The sequence below is a fragment of the Orbicella franksi genome, chromosome 1 (genome assembly GCF_964199315.1).
Source record: "Orbicella franksi chromosome 1, jaOrbFran1.1, whole genome shotgun sequence".
In the NCBI taxonomy this organism is placed as follows: Eukaryota; Metazoa; Cnidaria; class Anthozoa; order Scleractinia; family Merulinidae; genus Orbicella; species Orbicella franksi.
The window spans coordinates 39184649-39206460 of NC_138145.1; the positions used below are offsets into that span (position 1 = coordinate 39184649).

General features: G+C 42.6%; 3 protein-coding genes and 1 pseudogene across 3 annotated transcripts; 1 reads left to right on the plus strand and 3 right to left on the minus strand.

The window, feature by feature from the left end:
• Positions 1-2315, minus strand: part of LOC145462585 (uncharacterized) — a 2545-nt pseudogene extending 230 nt beyond the window's left edge.
• A 4264-nt stretch (positions 2316-6579) lies between these two features.
• Positions 6580-21515, plus strand: LOC145462461 (betaine--homocysteine S-methyltransferase 1-like). Its single transcript, XM_081445997.1, has 9 exons — positions 6580-6852; positions 6971-7106; positions 9065-9183; positions 10029-10220; positions 17162-17309; positions 18054-18257; positions 19729-19859; positions 20685-20782; positions 21320-21515. The coding sequence occupies exons 1-9, from the start codon at positions 6844-6846 to the stop codon at positions 21504-21506; spliced, it is 1224 nt and encodes a 407-aa protein (XP_081302123.1). The 5' UTR covers positions 6580-6843; the 3' UTR covers positions 21507-21515.
• LOC145462477 (uncharacterized) lies at positions 12630-13031 on the minus strand. The gene has a single exon (XM_081446016.1). The coding sequence runs from the start codon at positions 13026-13028 to the stop codon at positions 12645-12647; it is 384 nt and encodes a 127-aa protein (XP_081302142.1). The 5' UTR covers positions 13029-13031; the 3' UTR covers positions 12630-12644.
• Positions 13107-13938, minus strand: LOC145462468 (uncharacterized). Its single transcript, XM_081446008.1, has one exon. The coding sequence runs from the start codon at positions 13936-13938 to the stop codon at positions 13117-13119; it is 822 nt and encodes a 273-aa protein (XP_081302134.1). The 3' UTR covers positions 13107-13116.
• Positions 21516-21812: the final 297 nt, after the last annotated feature.

Genomic DNA, 21812 nt, shown 5'->3' on the forward strand with positions numbered 1-21812 from the left:
TTATTAAGAAGTGCACATACAAGATACATTTTTCCCACACTAATCATTCAAATTTTTAGGTTTTTCTTAAAATCCAAAAACTTGAAGTCGTTGATGATGTCCCCAAAGAGCCACTCCACAGTTACTCTAACAGAACTCATGTCAAAATTGTATTGTTCCATCATCGGTGTTAGGACACCATGGCGAAATGGTGCCTGTAGGTGTGTTCGTAGGGGATAGGCAGGATCACCATAAACACTCATGGGCTGGCCTGTTGGGGAAAATGCATTCCTTTCCAATTCCTGGAGAAGATTGGAATCTACCAACATGCTTGCATCATGTTTTTTCCCCTCTGCATACCAAAACAGATAAATAAGATTAATAAATTAATGAAACCTTACGTGGCAGCTTATTTTCATGGCATCCTAGTGAACATAACTTACCAACAGGCCCATACATATTTCCAATAAGTCCATTTGGTAGAGCGACAGACTGAAACGTGAGTGAATGTACCCGTTTATGTCCACTATTCTTTGGTGTTGGCCTGGACGAGAAATTGGTCTGACTGTCCAATCTATAAACCCAAAGCAATTGCTGAGAGGTGCACCTTTAGCATGGATAACATCTGCATACTCCTGTAGCATTGGCGGACTCAGTATATCAAAATTCCATTGTGAAATTCGATTACCATGGCTCAAAAAAATACGATCCATCACTGTATTGGTAACCATGCTTATTTCAGGAACTGGTCTTGCAAAACGATGAATCATGTCTGAATAGCGACATGGATACGAGAAGCGCTTCAGAAGCATACAAAGCCCTTCAGTTCGGTCACAAGTTGTTCTTTGCGGACATCGGAAAGTGTCTGGTAATTGAAGAACATTTGCCAATAATGTTATGTCCTGTTTTCGCACTCTGAACTATGGAACGCCAGAACTGTCTTATGATACTTTTTTTATTATATTGGGTGGTTATGTCATTATATTGAGTAGTTATGTTATTATATTCGGTGATTAACTCATTATACTCGGTGCTTATTCCATTATACTCGGTGCTTATGTCTTTATACGCGGTGCTGTCTTCATTATATTCGGTGCTTATTCCATTATATTCGGTGCTTCCCTCGTTATATTCGGTGCTTTCTTCGTTATATTCGGTGCTTTTTTCCTTATATTCGGTGCTGTCTTTATTATATTCGGTGCTTACTTCATTATATTCGGTGCTTACTTCATTATATTCGGTGCTTACTTCATTATATTCGGTGCTTACTTCATTGTATTCGGTGCTTACTTCATTATATTCGGTGCTTACCTCATTATATTCGGTGCTTACTTCATTATATTCGGTGCTTACTTCATTATATTCGGTGCTTATTTCATTATATTCGGTGCTTATAATGAATTAGTATATTCTCAGCTCCGACTATTGCATTTCTAGCTCTCTGATTGGCTCAAAAACTCCGACTATGAGCCATTAGTCGGAGTTTTACCTTATATGGAAAACAGTGCGCCAAGTTTAAAAATTTTCCGCTCTGTAAAATTGTTGAAATAAAAATCGGCGGCAAAAACCCGATTAAGAATATACTAAAACAATTATTCCATTCGACCTTGTTGGATATGAAGTGATCATAACCAACTCGCGCTACGCGCTCGTTGGTTATTTATCACTTCATATCCAACGCGGTTTCATGGAATAATTGTTAAGTAAGCACCGAATATAATGAAGTAAGCACCGAATATAATGAAGTAAGCACCGAATATAATGAAGTAAGCACCGAATATAATGAAGTAGGCACCGAATATAATGAAGTAAGCACCGAATATAATGGAATAAGCACCGAATATAATAAAGACAGCACCGAATATAAGGAAAAAAGCACCGAATATAACGAAGAAAGCACCGAATATAACGAGGGAAGCACCGAATATAATGGAATAAGCACCGAATATAATGAAGACAGCACCGCATATAAAGACATAAGCACCGAGTATAATGGAATAAGCACCGAGTATAATGAGTTAATCACCGAATATAATAACATAACTACTCAATATAATGACATAACCACCCAATATAATAAAAAAAAGTATCATAAGACAGTTCTGGCGTTCCATACTGAACTCCGCTAAACACTCTGATTCATCCATCTGGTCGTAATCAAACTTTGGGTAGGAGCTGTAAGCGAATTCTGGATTCTTGGAACTGTAACTTTCGTACAAGGTCAAAAATTCTTCGTCACAGATGCTTTTACTGTCGTACAAAAAAAGAAGCAGGTTTCTCATTTCACTGAAAGATGACATTCTCTCAAACAGCTTATTTTAAAAGCCAACAGAGTTTGCTACGACACCGCGGAAATACGTTTTTTGACGTCACCGTAACTGGTCAGTGGTCATCACCATCAGGTTGTGCTGTCCTTCGATCGATCAGTTTTCCGAGATCAGTATTTTGGTTCGTTTTAAGGTCGAAAATATCCTTGATAATTCTCGTTATTGGTGAGTTTGACGTCCTGAAATGGGTTTTTAATACTCAAACAATGTTCCGGTAATGAATAGGGGTACAGGGGAGTCATTTTGTGTGGAGTAATGTGTAGTTTGCTGACTCGAGCCTGGATCGTGTTGCTTCAGTCGCCCTCGCCTCAGAATTGTCGAAAACAACGATGGGTATCCAGCAAAGCAGAAGATTGGTTCTGTATGAAGCTTTTGCAAGGATTTTGAAGACTAGTTGGATTAAAAGTGTAATTTGCATGAAGTGGTTAAGGTACATGTAAGTCGGGACCGTTTTATTCACACTCACTTTTTGCCGACATGTGGTGCTTGTTCATTTAGATTATATTTCGCAACGCGTCAAAGAAACTTTGATAAGAATTTGTCTTTAAAGACTGGCTTGTTTGGCGTTTCTATCACCTTTCTGACTTTCTGCGCCTTTTGGAACAGGTGACATAATTTTTTTGTGCCTGCCGTTTGCTGTCAGAATAAAACATTTGTTCATTTCATTCACAAGATATTTCTCTATCATTAAAGATTGTTTAAGCCTACATTTATATATAATGGTGGCGTTTGCGAAGGGAGTAGAAATCGAAAATATTGTGATTTGTTGGCCGCAGCGAACGCTGGAAATACTGAAAACATTCAAGACCGCGCAATATGTTCGGTTCATAGACAATTTTTCCTCGCTTGAGGTCTCTTTTGTTTACATCGATTACATGTTGATAGTATATGGAAATTTTCAAGACCGTTTCCTTGTACATGTATGCACAGGTAACTAAATATTTTAAAATGCCCAAACACCTGAATTTGGTTACACGAAACCGCTTCCACTTATGGGATGTGGTCAAGTTTCACATCTTTTGATGCTGAAAAGACATTCAACATTTCAGAGAGGCAGTAATCAACTCTTCAATGAAACCCACTAGTTTATTTTGTTTACTCAGTCATTTGAAGCTTTTCGATTTCTATTTCCCTATCTTACATGTGCAGTGTATAAACTGATATAAATAATTGACTGTTGTTGTTTTTCCTTTCATTTAATTTAATTCAGATGAGCTTTGCTCAATTACTACAAAATAATTTTTACATTGTATGTGCTTAATGAATCAGACATGTACATATCACGTGCTTTGAATCAATAAGAAATTAATTATGATCCCCTTAGTCATAATATTGTATCATCCTCCCTTCTTTAAGATTCTTACTTAACTTGTAACCACTTTATTACAAGACATAGCACCTGATGGCAATAAATTATATAATTATATGTATTTATTTTTTTTCCTGTGATATTTGGCTAACAAGTGGGTTTGTTTATGCCACTGTGTCTCTGAATTGGCTTACTGTCGTCTACAAACCATTGGTAATATATCTTCGCTACATCCAACTCAGATACTAGACACAAAAGCATGTATTAAAGAACAGATACATTTCTTACAAATTAATATTTATTGCATTTAGTTCATCACTTAAGTTCTACAACATTGCTTTTCTCCAGTGAGAAATTTTGTGCAAAGCCTGAAGTTGTAAGTTGCAAAAACAAGTTCCGTCAGTAGTTGCGAATCACTTAAAATCAGGCTTTGGTACTGTAAACTGAATGGCAGAAAGCGAGGAAATTAGAAATTGTCTCAAATACACAAGTGATAAAAGAGATAAACTTGACTGAAATGTACAGACTCCTTTTTTTAGGTTTAGGGTTAAGGTTAGGCCTAAGGGACAAGGTGAGAGGTGTGGTGGCCTTGTGGTTAGTGCGCTCAGCAATGGATCGAGCGGTCCGTGTTTGAGCCCTTGTCAAGGACATTGTGTTGTGTTTTTGGGCAAGACACTTTCACTCTCACAGTGCCTCTCTCCACAAAGGTGTACATATGGGTACTGGTGAATATAATGCTGGGGGTAACCCTGTGATCGACTAGCACCCTATCCAGCAGGGGTTAGTAGAAATATTCCTAGTCAGTTCATGCTACAGAACCCGAGATAAGCCTGGCCTGATGGGCCACTTGGCTCAATGCAGACTTTACCTTTTACTTAGGGACAAGGTACTGCATCAAGTGGGGGAAGAGACAGCGGAGTCAGAACCTCCCACTTCCCATACCCTGTTCTCCCACTTCCCATACCTCTATCTCTTGACTCCCACCCTTGTTCGTCCTGCTCCTGTCCCCTGTAAATTAAGAGACTCAAAACACATCTAAGTCATTTAGCTGCACACCCCTTGGGCATTTCCTTTTCCTTCGTTTTCAGCCTTGCTACTCTTACCCATATCTTTCAAGTGAATGACCTATGATGTAACCATTGTCAAAGGGTTTCATTTTGGGCCTCATTTTGAGCCCAAGGGTGAATTTTTCTTTGCCCGTCGGCCTAGAAGTCTCTAAAGACACTAAATGAAAGTCAAGTAACATTTTCAGTTCTTGTTTTTGAAAGTATTTGAAGCCTTAATGAATGACCAAATTTAGCATTTTGCATTTCTCCTGCCCCATATTCTCCCGGGCTCTTGCCCCCTGCCTCTCCCCACCAACAGGTGGCTGAATGTTCAGGAGAGGAGTTGCCATATGGAGAGTATTGGTCACTGTTCTCTCAGTTGGTGTTTTTACAGCATTGATGTTGTGGAAATCATCCATGGACAGTATCTAAAAGGATTTTTCCCGAGCCAAAATAGAAAAAAAATGTACAATAGAAGAAGTTTTCTATTAGGAAATCCAGATAATAGTAATATGTAAACAAATATTAATCTTAGAAAGTTATACAGAGCCTCAGGCTCTAAGGTAATGTGGTCAGAAATTATCTGGGTGGCCTTACAATCAGAAGATTGCTGTGTGAATACAGGGGGGATAGCCTATTTATAACTAAAAATGAAATTCATTTATTGAGTTTTAATTGGAAGTTGTTATTACCCAGATTTTATGGTATTTTTATTGTCTTGCAATAACATACGCATGTATTTTTAATTACCCTTTTAACAGCTTTGTATTCCATGTCTTCTGCCATCTTAAGATGATCAGATGTAATGTACTTCTTGTGTTTTTTTCTAATAGCTAAATAGCTTTTTTTTCTAAACTCTAATAGCTATGCAACTAGTTTAAAATAATTTTCACACTTTAGAGGCGCTAAAAGCAAAATACAGAACTGCAACAATTCGAAATTATGACAAGAAACAAAGAAACAATAATAAACATGAAAATTTAAAATTTTATTTTCGCCAGCCTCAAGCTTACTGAAGTACAGTATAATTAAAATTGGATATTTTATGATAAAACATACCTCGGTGAATTCTTCCCCGAGTTGAGGCCAGATTTTGAACCCTTTTAGGGAGTCAGTCCTACACTTGTTACACCAACGTGTCCAAGATTTATACGAAGCACTGCTTCGATTTCGGCCAACTTGGTCCATAATTCGGTGATACCGAGTGGAGACAGGATGACCGTGTTTACTTACGCGAGTGCCCCCAATCGAACAAGTGGACGAACACGAGCTTGTCTTCCCCACGAATTTGATCGAAATGCCGTTGACATACCAATTCACACGGTTCAAGCCCATCAATTCAACAAACTTGAGAAGTTGGTGTCCTCAGAACACCGCTACAGCAACACAAAAGCTGCTTAGTTTTAGCCTTAGCGCACATCGTAACGTAAATTGCCACTGGCTCGCCGCTTGCGAGCATGAACTTTCACGAAACAACAACAATTTCACACCGTGTGCAAGTTCAGTTTGGCTTTGGCACAATATATAATATTAACTGAGAACTATCCAACAAATGAGCGGAGTTTAAAAGCTAAGTTTACAGTGTGCGCTCTAAGTTTTGTATCTTTTTCACTGTCGACAAGACTCGCTGCGATAACAATGTAAAAGCTGCAGGCATTTTGTAGTTTTGTTAAGGTGTACCGCTGACCAGAAAAATACTGTATCGCGCCCCAAAACGTATTTCCGCGGTGTCGTTTGCTACCGACGTCGCTGCTGCAAAACTCGTCTAGCTGCTTAACGTTTATATTTTGGCGGGAACGACGTTGTTCTCTTCCCAGGCTCTTTCGGTCGCTAAAGTTGCCGTTGCCTCTAAAACGACCCGTGCTTAAGTTCCCTAATGGGAGGGGGTGGGGGAGGAGGAAGAGCAGGCTATTTTTTGCCTTGCGAATTCCAGATGGAATTGCGTGACATAAAGGGCTTTTTTTACATGCAACTGTTGTTTACAATTTTTTCCTTTCTCTGCAGAATCAAGTAAAACCAGTCAAACCTGGTTTAGGGACTGGACCTATTCATCGAGACTACAAAAAAACCAGTTTAAGTCTTTGAAACAATCCAAACAACCATATCAACTCGCCCCAAACCAAGGCGTTATTTAGTTATCTGCGTATCGTGCAGTTATAGTCTTAAGTTGAAGATTTTCACAATGCCAAAGGTAAGGGAACAGCATTCTCGATTCAGCAGGTGTTTTAGGGTAAAAATGGCTTAAAAACACACGCAAGGTCGACCAACAGTAGAAATCGCGTAACACTTTGTTTTGTCTTAAATCAAAGCGAGGAATATTGGAACGCCTAGACGCTGGCGAGGTTGTGGTTGGAGATGGTGGGTTTTTGTTCTGCATGGAAAAGCGAGGCTACGTGAAAGCCGGAGTGTGGACCCCTGAAGTGACAGTGGAACATCCTGAGGCTGGTAATGACATTTTCATCACTTGAAATGTTGATGAAGAAAGCAAGATGGGGCTTGACCGTCACCGAGACACTAAGGTCCATAACTTGAAAACAAACGGGCCGAAACTCATTAGCATTTGATTTTGTTCAGATGAGTTCTAAATACAACACTGTTCTTAATTCTGCAGCCATTCGGGACTGACATCGCCCGCAATTTGTCCAAAAATTGCGAAGGAGTATTTTCTTGACTTTAATTGATGAATCTTTAGCTGGGCTTTCTGGGTGTCACGAAAGCTCAGACCCCGAAAACTCAGACCTCAGACCTAGCACAAAAACTCGGACCCTCAAACCTTAGGCCCCTATAACTCAGACCCCTCGAAATTAAAAAAAAAAAGGATTTAAACTCGTCTCAATCAGTGTTCATAGGCAACAGCCAGAATGGAGCGAGATATTTATTTTCTCATCGTTTATTCTCTAGTTTATCGCCGTCGCGTCGATCAAATAGTGAAAAACTAAAGGGTTAAAATAGCAGTCGAAACTTTGATGACATTTGTTGGTGACTTTTTTACCGAAGAAATGGAAAGACAGATTCGCTATAATGTTATTCAAAGTCAGTCGGCAGCAATTAAATGTCATCGAAGTGTCGACTTGTGTTAGTTTAATTTTTCACTGTTCGATCGACGCGACAGCGACAAACCGGAGAACTGATAAATATCTCGCTCCATTCTGGCTCATTGCGTGACCTTAAAACATTTCAGGTGATAAGAATTGCGTCGAGCTTTTAAAAATCTTCAAAGTCTGAGTTCGGGGGTCTGAGTTTTCGGGGGTCTGAGGTTTCGGGGGTCTGAGTTTTCGGGGTCTGAGTTTTCGGGGGTTTGAGTTTTCGGGGATCTGAGTTTTCGGGGGTCAGAAATTTCGGGGTCTGCGTTTTCGGAGGTCTGAGGTTTCGGGGTCTGAATTTTCGTGACGCTACACCCAGGCTTTCTTTTAACTTTTAGCCTGCGTGTAGCCGTGCCCACCCCCTCGAGGAAAAACGGGAATGAGGGATGTTATTAATTAACGTAACTTTTCCAGACTCGCGGAGCATTTCAGAAAAAAAAATACAACTGCCAAACTCCAAACTCCAAACGACTGCCAAACTCCAAACGGTTTCGATTTTCGCATTTCTTTATTATTTTACGTTAATCATAATGGTTAATATCGCAAGGGTTCGGAGTTTGAATTACATAATTATTCTGAACTTGTTGGTGCTTTCTTCAATTTACATACAGGTTAATTCGATCCGCCAAGTCGTGGCAAAAGTCGGTCTCTCTAGCCCACAGAACACTGAACAGGTCGTTAAGCCTGGGTAGCAAAATATAATTTTTAACCACCAGTTTCGCAAGAGCGGAACGCAAAAACAAAATTGGAAAATATAAAAGTGGCTTAATAATTCATTGTTTCTACCGGGCATTAAATTTCGTCTGAAACTGAGGAAATAGATTTTTGCATTTTGATCTAGAGGCTATCGATTTTCCGGAAACGATATCCCGAATGGAGAAGACTTCTGCTTTTCTCGAGGGTCGAGAAACGACGCTTCTTGTGTTCGTCACGCAATCTTTCCATCTTATCTTCCCGAACGGGAATGCGTGACAAGCCAAAATTTGTAGTACGGGTTGACCGTTTGACTTTTGAGGGGTAGGTGGGTCATTTCTAAAAACAAAGTCCAACCTGCGAGCATACTAGTACCAGAAAAAATTTACACGGAGGAAAAATGTTACGCATACACACATCCCGAGAAAAAGATCCTAGTGCATAAAAGGTTAAAAAAAGTACGCCTCTAGCGAATAACCCCCAACCCCTTTCCTCCCCCCTTCAATCGTCGAATGACCCACTCCTAAATTAGCCTCTGATCAAAACGCGAAAACCGCACTCACGGAGACCATATCTATAAAATCTTGGCTCACTGAATCGTTTCCTTTTTTTTGATTTTCTACACAGTACGACAACTGCATCGTGAGTTTCTTCGCGCAGGCGCTGATGTTGTGCAGACTTTCACATTCTACGCCAGCGATGACAAGCTTAAAAATCGTGGTAATACAGCTTCCGAGAAAATTGGAGTAAGGACGAGTTAGATTGCTCTGCTTAGTACAACTGTAAAACTACTACTGATAGAAAAAGGTCTCCCGTTGTATTTTAGGGCGAATGTATTCAGTGGGACGTTCGAGAAAGTTGTTTTTATGATAGTTTGCCTGTCTCACAAACTTTCTTTTGTGCTTGTCACGCAATCTTGCCTTACGTGACAAGACAAGAGGGGCGATGCTCACTTTAACAAATATATTTCATGTTGCCGGGCGTCTATTCAGAAAATGTGTTAAGAACAATAAAAGTCACACGAGGCGATAGCTGAGTGTGTCACTAATGTTCTCACCGCATTTTGACGTCTTTTGTGATCATTTACTGAACAGTCGCATGGCAACATGGAATCTATTTGTTTTATATCATAAAAAAACACAAAATGATAATGACGTCACTATGCATCTGTCCTCCACGTGATCATAAGTATGAACCAATCAAAGTGCGAGAATAAGTCGACTTGTTATGTAACACTTCCTATCACCCTCGCCTGCGTCGCAAGCGATCGGCAGCTGGGTTCGTCGACGATTTAAGTTATTCCATATTGGTTTACTGACGGGCAAGAATTCAAAGTGTACGGTTGAAAAGCCTAGAAATTTCTCTCACTTTAATTTTCCTGCAACAACAGTTAACTTCCTTGAAACGATTTCTTCTGCAAGCCGTAAAAAACTAAAACTAAAGAAGTATCGTTCATTGCGCTCCTTAACTAGAGGTTCAGATTTCCTAGTTATTCATCTAGAAGTTAATTATGTTGTAAGTCTCCCATACATAACATCTCAGGGAATTAGAGAGTTGTTCACGCGCCTACATCGTCTACATTATCTTTCAGTGCGAGCTCATCAACCAGGCTGCGTGTGATCTCGCGCGCGAGGTGGCTAACGAGGGTGACGCCCTCGTAGCAGGAAACTTTTGTCAAACGCCCTCGTACATGTCAGGACTTGGAAAAGAGGTTGTTCAGCAGGAATTCAAGAAACAAGTCGACGTGTTTGTGAAGAATGACGTGGATTTCTTACTTGGAGAGGTAATTTTCTCAGTTGAGATTTTCTTGCGCTCGGAATTTCCAGTTAAATTATTAGTAGTATAGGACGCTCATATGAGCGGTAACCAATCAGGAGCCGAGAAAGACAATAGGCTATTGTTTGGAGAACAATGGACGCTATTGTTTTCCACATCCAAGATGGCCGCCACAAATTTCAGCCAATTAGGAGCCGAATTAAGAACAATGGATGCTATTGTTTTCCAAATCCAAGATGGCCGCCACAAATTTCAGCCAATCAGGAGCCGAATTAAGAATTCAAGATGGCGGCGCCCACGAAAGTCGGCCATGTTGGAAAACAGCCCACCAGCCTCGACGGAGGACTGGGATCGGTCTCACGGATTTCCATGGCGACACAAATCACGCCAGGGTCACGCAAAAAATGTCATGCAACTTCAAAATCGATACTTACAGTATCCTGTGGTCCTAAACGACAGAGGTCCATCCAACAAGCGGCCATGATGGAGACTGAGAGACTTGTGTCCGAGGCACTTATATACCTTTCTATTCGTTCCAAAGCATCCTGGGACGCTGACCTCATCGGGAACCAATCCTAGACTTGCCCCATTCCCTTCACAGTCGAAGGGGTAAAAATAGGGGTAAGGGGGTACTCCCCGTTCCAAAGCATCCTGGGCTGATGACCTCATCGGGAACCAATCTTAGACTTGCCCCACTCCCTTCGCAGTCGAAGGGGTAAAAATTGGGGTGAGGGGGTACTCCCCATTCCAAATCCTAGATTTGTCCCACTCCCTTCTCGCCCAAAGGGGTAAAATAGGGATAAGGGGGTACTCCCTCTTAGTCTGCTATTTAAAACCTTCACACGTTTTGAAAAGGACCAAAACAAAGTTTGTTGACTCACGAAATGGAAGTTAGAAGAAGTCGAAGACTACTAGGATTGACCCCGAAGTAGATGAGTTCAAGGACAAATGTTTCATCTGTCAAGGCGACCTTGTCATTGACTCCTTGACTCGATGTAGTGCGAAAACTTATTGCTGTGGAAAATTTTTGCACAAGAGATGTTTGCAACAGGAGTTACAATACTCAGATAAGTGCGGACATTGCAAAACCTCAAATCCTCGGGGGAATGAACATGAGGCACAACTTTCACCTTGGGAGGAGGTGGTACGAGAGAGGATTACCAACGCAACGAATGCCATCAATAGGTATCGGCGAGGGGGACGGCCTTATCATATTCACAATCGTAATATTGTTTCGTGGAGGACCTTGCCGTACCATGCGAATCTTTCCATCTGGTTTGAATTTTATACAAGACTCACCATCTTCGTGCAGCAAAGGGGAAACGCTACCCTGTACATCCATGCCTATGTCAACTTGCCGTGGATGACCATTACTCAATCAATAAGACAGACGGTGTATGAAATGTTCAGTAGAAACATCCCAACGGAAGTAATGCTCTGCGTACGCGAAGTAAAGTTTAGGTTATTGTTCCTGTCGTGGCTGCACTACGACGTTGAGGATGAAGTGATTATCAACAGATTAACTCTTCAGTCATCTTTTTCACCCCCCATTTACCCTGAAGACACAGCTTGGGTGTAACGTGTAACTTTTATTGTAACTCGAAAAACTCGTAAAACAAAACAAAAACAAAAACAAAGAGTCTGAGTCTCTATAACGTTTATTGAATAATGATAATAAAAATAATAACATGAGCTCCGAAAGAGAATTGGTTACAATTTTTAACTCTTTAACTCTTGACCGTCGGTATTCCACAAAGCGTCGGGAACTAAACTCGTTTCCAGTTTCACAGACTCTTGGTCCCTGGCCCCAAAACGCACGATATTGTGCCCTAGTTTTCTTTGCTTTTGGTCATGAAGTCTTTGCCTGATCCGTTCCTTATTCTTGGCATAGTAACTTCTCCAATACTCGTTGATCCGTTCCCTGTTGTTTTTACAGTATTGTCTTCGATAATTTCTGATATGCTCCTTGTTCTGTTGACAATAGGCTCTCTGGCTGCTGGCGAGTCGTTCCTTGTTGTTTTCATACCATCTTTTACGACGGGTTTTGAGAATCCCGACGTTCTCTGCACGATATCTCTTTTGTTGGGCCAGGATTCGCTGTTTGTTCTTGGCATAATATTTTTTGTGGTAGGCCTTTTTACAGACAACCCTCTGGTCATTCCCTGACAGTTGATTGGAGCAATTCATCTTGCATGTGTGGCGTCTTACAAATAATGACTAAAACCCTGGAATCACACACTCTTATAAGAGTCACATGGCTAATTCAGGTCTTAACCTCTTCTTCTACTTCCTCCTCGTCATCATCGTCGGGGAGTAACTTCTTCCGCATTAGTCTGTTTAGCAGGAATTTTCGTTTTGCCACTGCCGACTCGGCTGCTTCGTCAAAATCCATGTCGTCTTCCTCAATAAAGCGTCGAAGAGTCTTCATGACTTAACGGTGTATTGCGTCGTGTTTGATACGGTGAGTCCATTTTAGACGCTCTAAGTAAGTCCTTCGTAGCCTTCTTCTACTTACAGGTAATAGGACGTTGAAAGCAGCAGTTTCGGCATAGTTTTGGGATTTTCCCTTATCCAGGAACTGCTGGACTTCCTTCAGGTAGGTTTCTTTGACGTCTTCCCCGACGTTTTGACGTAGCGGACTCCACGGATCTGGTTCATCGTCGTCCGCTTCTTCTTCCTCTTCGGAGCTGCTACTATCTTCATCTTCTTCCTGTTCCTCTTCAGGCTCCTCTTCATCCACCTCTTCTTCCTCTTCAACGTTCTCATCATTGTTATCTTCCACGGGGCCAAAAATATCTGTTGAACGATCATCCATGATTCTCGTCGACCTTCACCCAAGACAACGTACTTCAAATGAACCGAGTCGATTAAACTGATGTTTAATATACCATTTTGGGCAATGATCAGACATCCTCTCTCTTTCTTCGATGCCAGCGTGGGTATCCTTCGTGCGTCATGAGGTGACTAAACACGCGTTTCCTGTCATCACTGGCGGGATGTAAATCCAGGACCGTGTACCCAAACGGTCGTTCGGTCACTTTTTGATAGGCGTCCATCATGTCTTGCCAGCAAGTGGGAAAAGCCTGAAGCAGTAAATTCTTCATCCCTAATTGATCTCTCGGATTTTTGAAGGCTACGATGTAGTGGGCGTTCCTGGAAATACTCTTGGCGTATTTCCCTGGTGGAAACATGTCTTGGCACAAGTACAACACGGTGATATTTTGATGATGAGAGTGTTTGGTGAATAAGTCTAGCAACGCTTTGTCCTCACCTCCCTCTGCCATCAGATCGTCCAGTACGAGTAATCCACCCTTCGGAAACCATGACTTGAGATGGTCTGACTCTGGAATCCCTTCGTGAAATTGCACACCAGCGTCTTCCATGTCTCTAAATCCGTCTTGCCACGCCCCGTAGCAATAATGAATCGTAGTGGGAGGGTTTACAAACAATTCTTCCAAGTGATCCAAGAGTAACAATTCGGTAAAACAAGTCTTGCCACAACCAGAAGGGCCCACGATCAAAATACTGGAGGGTGTCTTGAACCGAAACGCTTCTCCCATTTCTATTCTACCAGGGATCCCATGGTGCTTTTCGGTAGGAAATGTGATATTTGGGACATCTCGTGTCTTTTCTGATCCACTGCTTTGACAACTATGTTTTTCGTGACGAATTCTACTGTCTGCACGGGAGAATAGTCTATGACAATATCGACAATAAAGGGACATGACTCCTTGCTAGTTTGACTCAAAATGAATTGAGGCAGTTAATGCCTTAGTTTTATACATGATTAATGATCGAGTTGACGAGTGTGGTGGAGGCGGTAGCGGTGGCGGTGGTGGTGGTGGTGGTGGTGGTGGTGGTGGTGGTGATGGTGAATGTGGTGGTGGTGCAGGTAATGGATGTGGTGGTGGTGGTGGATGCGGTGGTGGTGGTGTAGGTAATGGATGTGGCTGTGGTGGTAAATGTGGTGGATGTGGCGGTGGCGGTGGTGGCGGTGGTGGCGGTGGTGGTGAATGTGGTTTTGGTGGCAGTGGTAAATGTGGTGGATGTGGTGGTGGATGCGGTGGTGTTGGCGGTGGTAAATGTGGTGGTGGTGGTGGTGAATGTGGTGGATGTGGTGGTGGTGGTGGTAAATGTGGTGGATGTGGCAGTGGTGGTGGTGAATGTGGTGGTGGTGGCGGTGGAGGTGGATGTGGTGGGAAATTTGGTGGATGTGGCGGTGGTGGCGAATGTGGTTTTGGTGGCGGTGGTAAATGTGGTGGTGGTGTGGGTGGTGGTGGTGGATGTGGTGGTGGTGGATGCGGTGGTGTTGGCGGTGGTAAATGCGGTGGTGGTGGTGGTGGCGGCGGTGGTAAATGTGGTGGTGGTGTAGGTGCTGGTGGTGGTGGATGCAGTGGTGGTGGTGTAGGTGGTGGTGTAGGTGGTGGTGTAGGTGGTGGATGTGGTGGTGGTGGTGGTGAATGTGGTGGATGTGGTGGATGTGGTGGTGGTGGTGGTAAATGTGGTGGATGTGGCAGTGGTGGTGGCGGTGGAGGTGGATGTGGTGGGGAATTTGGTGGTGGTGGTAAATGTGCTGGTGGTGTAGGAAGTGGTGGTGGTGGTGTAGGTGGTGGATGTGGCTGTGGTGATGAATGTGGTGGATGCGGCGGTGGTGGTACATGTGGTGGTGATATAGGAGGTGGTGGTGGTGGTGAATATGGTGGTTGTGATGGAGCATGTGGTGGTGGTGGTGAATGTGGCGGTGGTAGTGAATGTGGTGGTGGTGGTAAATGTGGTGGTGGTGGCGGTGGTGGCGGTGGTGGTGAATGTGGTGGTGGTGGTAAATGTGGTGGTGGTGGTGGTGGTGGTGGTGGATGTGGTGGTGGTGTAGGTGGTAGTGGTGGTGGTAAATGTGGGGGTAGTGGATGAGGTGGTGGTGGTGTCGTAAAAGATGGTATGAAAACAACAAGGAACGACTCGCCAGCAGCCAGAGAGCCTATTGTCAACAGAACAAGGAGCATATCAGAAATTATCGAAGACAATACTGTAAAAACAACAGGGAACGGATCAACGAGTATTGGAGAAGTTACTATGCCAAGAATAAGGAACGGATCAGGCAAAGACTTCATGACCAAAAGCAAAGAAAACTAGGGCACAATATCGTGCGTTTTGGGGCCAGGGACCAAGAGTCTGTGAAACTGGAAACGAGTTTAGTTCCCGACGCTTTGTGGAATACCGACGGTCAAGAGTTAAAGAGTTAAAAATTGTAACCAATTCTCTTTCGGAGCTCATGTTATTATTTTTATTATCATTATTCAATAAACGTTATAGAGACTCAGACTCTTTGTTTTTGTTTTTGTTTTGTTTTACGAGTTTTTCGAGTTACAATAAAAGTTACACGTTACACCCAAGCTGTGTCTTCAGGGTAAATGGGGGGTGAAAAAGATGACTGAAGAGTTAATCTGTTGATAATCACTTCATCCTCAACGTCGTAGTGCAGCCACGACAGGAACAATAACCTAAACTTTACTTCGCGTACGCAGAGCATTACTTCCGTTGGGATGTTTCTACTGAACATTTCATACACCGTCTGTCTTATTGATTGAGTAATGGTCATCCACGGCAAGTTGACATAGGCATGGATGTACAGGGTAGCGTTTCCCCTTTGCTGCACGAAGATGGTGAGTCTTGTATAAAATTCAAACCAGATGGAAAGATTCGCATGGTACGGCAAGGTCCTCCACGAAACAATATTACGATTGTGAATATGATAAGGCCGTCCCCCTCGCCGATACCTATTGATGGCATTCGTTGCGTTGGTAATCCTCTCTCGTACCACCTCCTCCCAAGGTGAAAGTTGTGCCTCATGTTCATTCCCCCGAGGATTTGAGGTTTTGCAATGTCCGCACTTATCTGAGTATTGTAACTCCTGTTGCAAACATCTCTTGTGCAAAAATTTTCCACAGCAATAAGTTTTCGCACTACATCGAGTCAAGGAGTCAATGACAAGGTCGCCTTGACAGATGAAACATTTGTCCTTGAACTCATCTACTTCGGGGTCAATCCTAGTAGTCTTCGACTTCTTCTAACTTCCATTTCGTGAGTCAACAAACTTTGTTTTGGTCCTTTTCAAAACGTGTGAAGGTTTTAAATAGCAGACTAAGAGGGAGTACCCCCTTATCCCTATTTTACCCCTTTGGGCGAGAAGGGAGTGGGACAAATCTAGGATTTGGAATGGGGAGTACCCCCTCACCCCAATTTTTACCCCTTCGACTGCGAAGGGAGTGGGGCAAGTCTAAGATTGGTTCCCGATGAGGTCATCAGCCCAGGATGCTTTGGAACGGGGAGTACCCCCTTACCCCTATTTTTACCCCTTCGACTGTGAAGGGAATGGGGCAAGTCTAGGATTGGTTCCCGATGAGGTCAGCGTCCCAGGATGCTTTGGAACGAATAGAAAGGTATATAAGTGCCTCGGACACAAGTCTCTCAGTCTCCATCATGGCCGCTTGTTGGATGGACCTCTGTCGTTTAGGACCACAGGATACTGTAAGTATCGATTTTGAAGTTGCATGACATTTTTTGCGTGACCCTGGCGTGATTTGTGTCGCCATGGAAATCCGTGAGACCGATCCCAGTCCTCCGTCGAGGCTGGTGGGCTGTTTTCCAACATGGCCGACTTTCGTGGGCGCCGCCATCTTGAATTCTTAATTCGGCTCCTGATTGGCTGAAATTTGTGGCGGCCATCTTGGATTTGGAAAACAATAGCATCCATTGTTCTTAATTCGGCTCCTAATTGGCTGAAATTTGTGGCGGCCATCTTGGATGTGGAAAACAATAGCGTCCATTGTTCTCCAAACAATAGCCTATTGTCTTTCTCGGCTCCTGATTGGTTACCGCTCATATGAGCGTCCTATACTACTATTATTGACATTTGCTTATTGCGATTTCCATTTCATTTTATTGTTTTAGCTGTTTATGTATGTGGAGGAGGCAGAATGGGCGATTGAAGTAATGAAAGCCACAGGCCTGCCAGTAGCCATGTGCCTTAACATCTGTTTAGCTGGTGATTTTGAAGGCGTGTCTGTTGAGGAATGTGCTGTTAGAATTGCTAAAGCAGGTAAACGGTGGAATTCGTGTTTTATCTCCTTTCTTTTCTCCGCCAACATGACACTTCGGCACTATTTCAGCTGTTCACAGTTTTTGAAGAAAGTTCCAACAAAGCGTGTGTTAATTACGCTGTCTTTCATTAGCAGTTCTTTGCTTTAAACCATTATCATATTCAGACTTAGTAATTTTTTCTTGGGTTGGGCCACGCGAGGTAATTTTATTAACACGGGAAAGTTGTGTTTTTTGTATATTGTACGGTAAAGTTCGGTTTTATATTACTCAACTACTCGGGAACGTTCAGTTTTATATATATTACTCGGGAAAGTTCGGTTTTGTAGTACTCCGCTCGGGAATGTTCGGTTTTACAACACTCGGGAAAGCTCGGTTTTATATTACTCGGGAAAGTTTGGTTTTACATCAGTCGGGAAAGTTCGGTTTTATATCTCTCGGATGAGTTCAGTTTTATTAACAAATTAAACATTTACGATATAAAAGAGGCGGCTAGCAGTTTGGTTTGACACTCTTTGAGAGAACAATAGAGCAAACAACAAACAACAATACCCCTAGCCCTAAACAGTCACAACTCCTACACTCCGCGACAAATAGAATGACAAGCTTACGATAACTGCTTCACGTCGAAAATGTAAACTCGATATAAAACTATTTTCCAATGTTACTCTTTTGATAAACATCCGGGATATGATTTACTGTAACCATGGTAATATCAGCTTGACTGCTGTTTGCTTGTTTGCAGGCGCTGACATCATAGGCGTCAACTGTTTTTATGACCCGGATGTGTGCTTGAAAACTATGAAGGCCATGAAAGAGGCACTGGAAAAGGCGGGATTGAAACGTCATTTGATCGTTCAACCCGTGGGATACCGAACTCCGGAATGCCTGGATCATAACAACCCCGCCAGTAAAATTGGAATGACGGGACTGGAAGAGTTTCCTTTTGGTATGAAAGATAGACTCACCGTGCAAAACATAACAACAGCAGCAACACATATCTACCTTTGTCCGTTCTGATAAACGCCCAATTTCATAACAGCCTAATAAACCGTGAAAAGAGAATCCTAAAACAGTTTTAGTCCTAATAATTAGTTGTTTTTTTTGCTTGTATCAATACTTTGCCTTTCTATGTGTGTTTTCGCTTTCAAATGTCCCGCGCGTCGCCATGTTTATTTTACTAATTCTGTAGTTTCCTTGTTCAGCAACCTCGATCCCAGGTTCCTTCTCTTTTATCTCCCTTGTCGTTGAGGAGAGAGAAACTGGGAACTAGGTTGCATATTTAGATCTGAGACACGTTGCGACGTCGCGGATTACCATAAGGGAGCTTAAGCAAGCAACGTTGACGACGGCAACGAGAACGCCACCAAACAAAAGGTTCAATGAGCAAAACAATAGCTGTGTGCATGCATTTTAAATCTTTGTACATTTCTTTGCCGTCCTCTGCAAAATAACAACGTGAAATGACCAAATTCTGCGTCATCTACTGGACGTGGACGACGACGGCTAAGTTTTCGTATTTCCATTTGGAATTGAACGCTGTCATTGCATATTTAGCTTGAGCACGTTTTTAGAGCCATTGGTGCTCCAAACAGATCTAGACAATCGCGAATTTCGCTGGTAAAATATAAATTCATTTTTTACTAGGCGTCGTCCTCGGCGTCGTCGTCGTCGTTGCTTAAGCTCCTTATAGAGTGAACATGGTGGACCTGTTACTTAAACACCCCCCAAAAATGTAAAGAGAACCATTAAGCTTGCACTGGTTCAGTACCTAACCAAGGTGCCCCTAAACTACGTGACAGTTTTACTAGCAAATTTTAATTGATTTCATTGGCATTCAATGACACCGGAACATTTGTTAGAAGTAAGACATTTCAGTGTCTTTTTCCTTTATCTGTCGGTTAACAATTAACTGCGGCCCCGTCCACATTACGCCGAAGGAATTTGAAAACGGAGGTTTCACTCTGAAAACGCATCAAATGTTTTCCGTCCACACAACGCTGGAGAAATTTAAAAACGCAACAATCACCGGCCATTTTGAATTTAAGTTTGAAGAAAACTCTGTCAGGGAAATCACATGATTAACGTGAATACATCTTTTTCGAAAAGCTCCGTTTTCAAAATGTTTTCGGTCCAATCGAAAATGAAAAGTCGGCGTTTTCAAATTTCTCCGATTTGAAGAGAATTTTCGAAAAGCTCCGTTTTTGTGACGAGTTAATGTGGACGGTAGGCCTAACCGTAGAAATAAAGCTGCGTTTTGAAGTTTCTCCGGCGTAGTGTGAACGCGCCTGACGTAACTGTGATTTTCGTTTCACCCGCGTCCATTGTGAACCTATAGATCACTTGGGAATTTGTGTCATGAAGTTGTTTTTCTCTTGCAATTCGATGACGCAAGGACTGTTTCTGTTATTTTCTCTCAGCTTTAGAAAGCCGTTTGCTCAATCGGTTTGACGTACAAAGGTATGCTCGAGAAGCTTACGACATGGGCATTCGATACATTGGTGCATGCTGTGGAATGGAGCCTTACCACGTCCGAGCCATCGCTGAAGAGGCAAGTATCTCCCATACTTAATTACATGTAAAAAAATCCATGGTCGTTTTAAAGCGACTCAACCTCGGTCCTAGGCTATTTCTCTCTTTTGCAGCCTGGGATCGAGGTCCGTAAAGACTGCATAAAAACGGCGGGAAAGCTCCATTGATTGAACAATAAAGACGCTTCACAAATTATACAGATTTTACCCCCCAATCAAAATATGTGAAAATACGACCTTTTTACGAAACGTTCTTAAAAGAACTTCTCAAACTCATTAATAATTCATCAAGTTAACAAACAAAATCACAACCGTGAAGAAGGTTTGGATAAATTAGCATAGATTTTGACGATTTCACTTCTCCGTTTACTCCTTAGTTTTTGTTTCGATTGAGAAGATGTATCAAACACTCGAGACAGTGTTTCATCGGTTATCCAAACACCTCGAATTTCGTCAAAAACACTCCGCTGCGCGACGTATTTTCAACTCTCTTGTCGGCGTTTGGATATTCCGATGAAATACTGTCTCTCGTGTTTGATATATTACTTCTCTGCGTATCCGAGTGATTGAGCAATTCCTTATGGAGTCTATGATTATCCGGGAAACTCACCGATAATTCGGGAGAGTTGGCTTAGATACATAGCCCTTTTATAATCTCCCAAATCGTTTGAAAGGGAACCGTGATTTAACAATGACACCGTGATGGGTTGTTTCTCAGGTCTGTTTAATACGACCATTCTTGCGACGGTTCTGGTTTTCTACTGAGTTTGGTCTGGTGCAATGACAATGTTATGTCTGACAAATGAAACCCATGTTGTTTGTTTGTTTGTTTATTTTTTTATTAGCTTGCGAAAGAGCGAGGTAAATTGCCTCCTGCCAGCGAGAAGCACAGCTTGTGGGGAGATGCCCTCCGGCAGCATACTTACCCGTGGGTTAGGGCAAGGTAAGCTAATATCCCAGGGGTAGGAAAAGCACTGATTGTGTTGGGAGTGGCCGGCAATAGCGTGGGGTAAGCTAGCTACATATGAGTTCTCTGGGCTATAGCTTAGAAAGATACCCACATGTTAACACATTGGTCACGGCCGAAAATAATTACAGATAGATTCCATGCACAGACAGTGTAACCCACGCATGAATGAATGACGGTGAGACGGTGTGTTAAGGGGGAGGAGGTGGGGGAAGGAGAGAATTCGCTTCTCCTCCCCGACCTTGAAAGACCAAACAACCCGGGATAAGCAAATCGCCACCTGGTTAGACTTTCTCAAAGTCCTCCTTCCGAGCTCGGTTCTCTCAGCTCTACTTTCGGGGTAGGTCTACTACCATCTCGATCAATCCTGGGCGACCTAATCTCAATTGGGACCAAAAAACAAAACAAAACAAAAAACCCGATCGAAGAATTGGCGGTCGCACTACGAGTGTCAGCGAGATGCAGTGTACGATTTTAACTAAGGCGCTTTCCACTAATGGTCTGTAATTTCAGGGCTCGTCGATCGCATTGGGAAAACCTTCAGCCCACAAGTGGTCGTCCCTTCAGCGGTGCCATGCGTGAATTAGTTTCTCAGTGGGGAGACCTCACTCTGAATAACAAGGCCATGGTCCAGAAGAAGACTTTGACCACGGATGAAGAAGTGCAGGAGCTGGCTGCGAAACGCGCGGAAACTAAATAGAACTGCAATGGCCTATTTACAAAGGGCCTTGTCGAATCTCAGTTATTGTTTAAAATTTTAGTGAATTTTTTCCTCGGGGATGCTCGTCGTCTCCCTTAGGAGTATAAATCAAGGATTCTGGTCTCACTTAAGGTGTTCAAGACGAAACGCCATCATCTTTAGCTGTCAAAGTATCTTTTAGAGTTGCACTGGAAGAAATAATACTGAGCCGCTGTCAAGTCCTTCGTAAAGTGGTATCTTTTAGGGGTCAAATAAAGCTCGAACCACGCCCCAGATTGGTCTCCTTTAGGGATTTAATTCAAATCT

Excerpts from the sequence above, each read along its gene's own strand:
- LOC145462461 (XM_081445997.1), top strand. Across the intron at positions 7,107-9,064 it reads AGTGGAACATCCTGAGGCTG|TACGACAACTGCATCGTGAG; the intron begins GTAATGACATTT and ends TTTTCTACACAG. Across the intron at positions 20,783-21,319 it reads TACCCGTGGGTTAGGGCAAG|GGCTCGTCGATCGCATTGGG; the intron begins GTAAGCTAATAT and ends CTGTAATTTCAG.
- LOC145462477 (XM_081446016.1), bottom strand. The coding sequence starts at position 13,028 with ATGGATGATCGTTCAACAGATATTTTTGGCCCCGTGGAAGATAACAAT.
- LOC145462468 (XM_081446008.1), bottom strand. The coding sequence starts at position 13,938 with ATGTCCCTTTATTGTCGATATTGTCATAGACTATTCTCCCGTGCAGAC.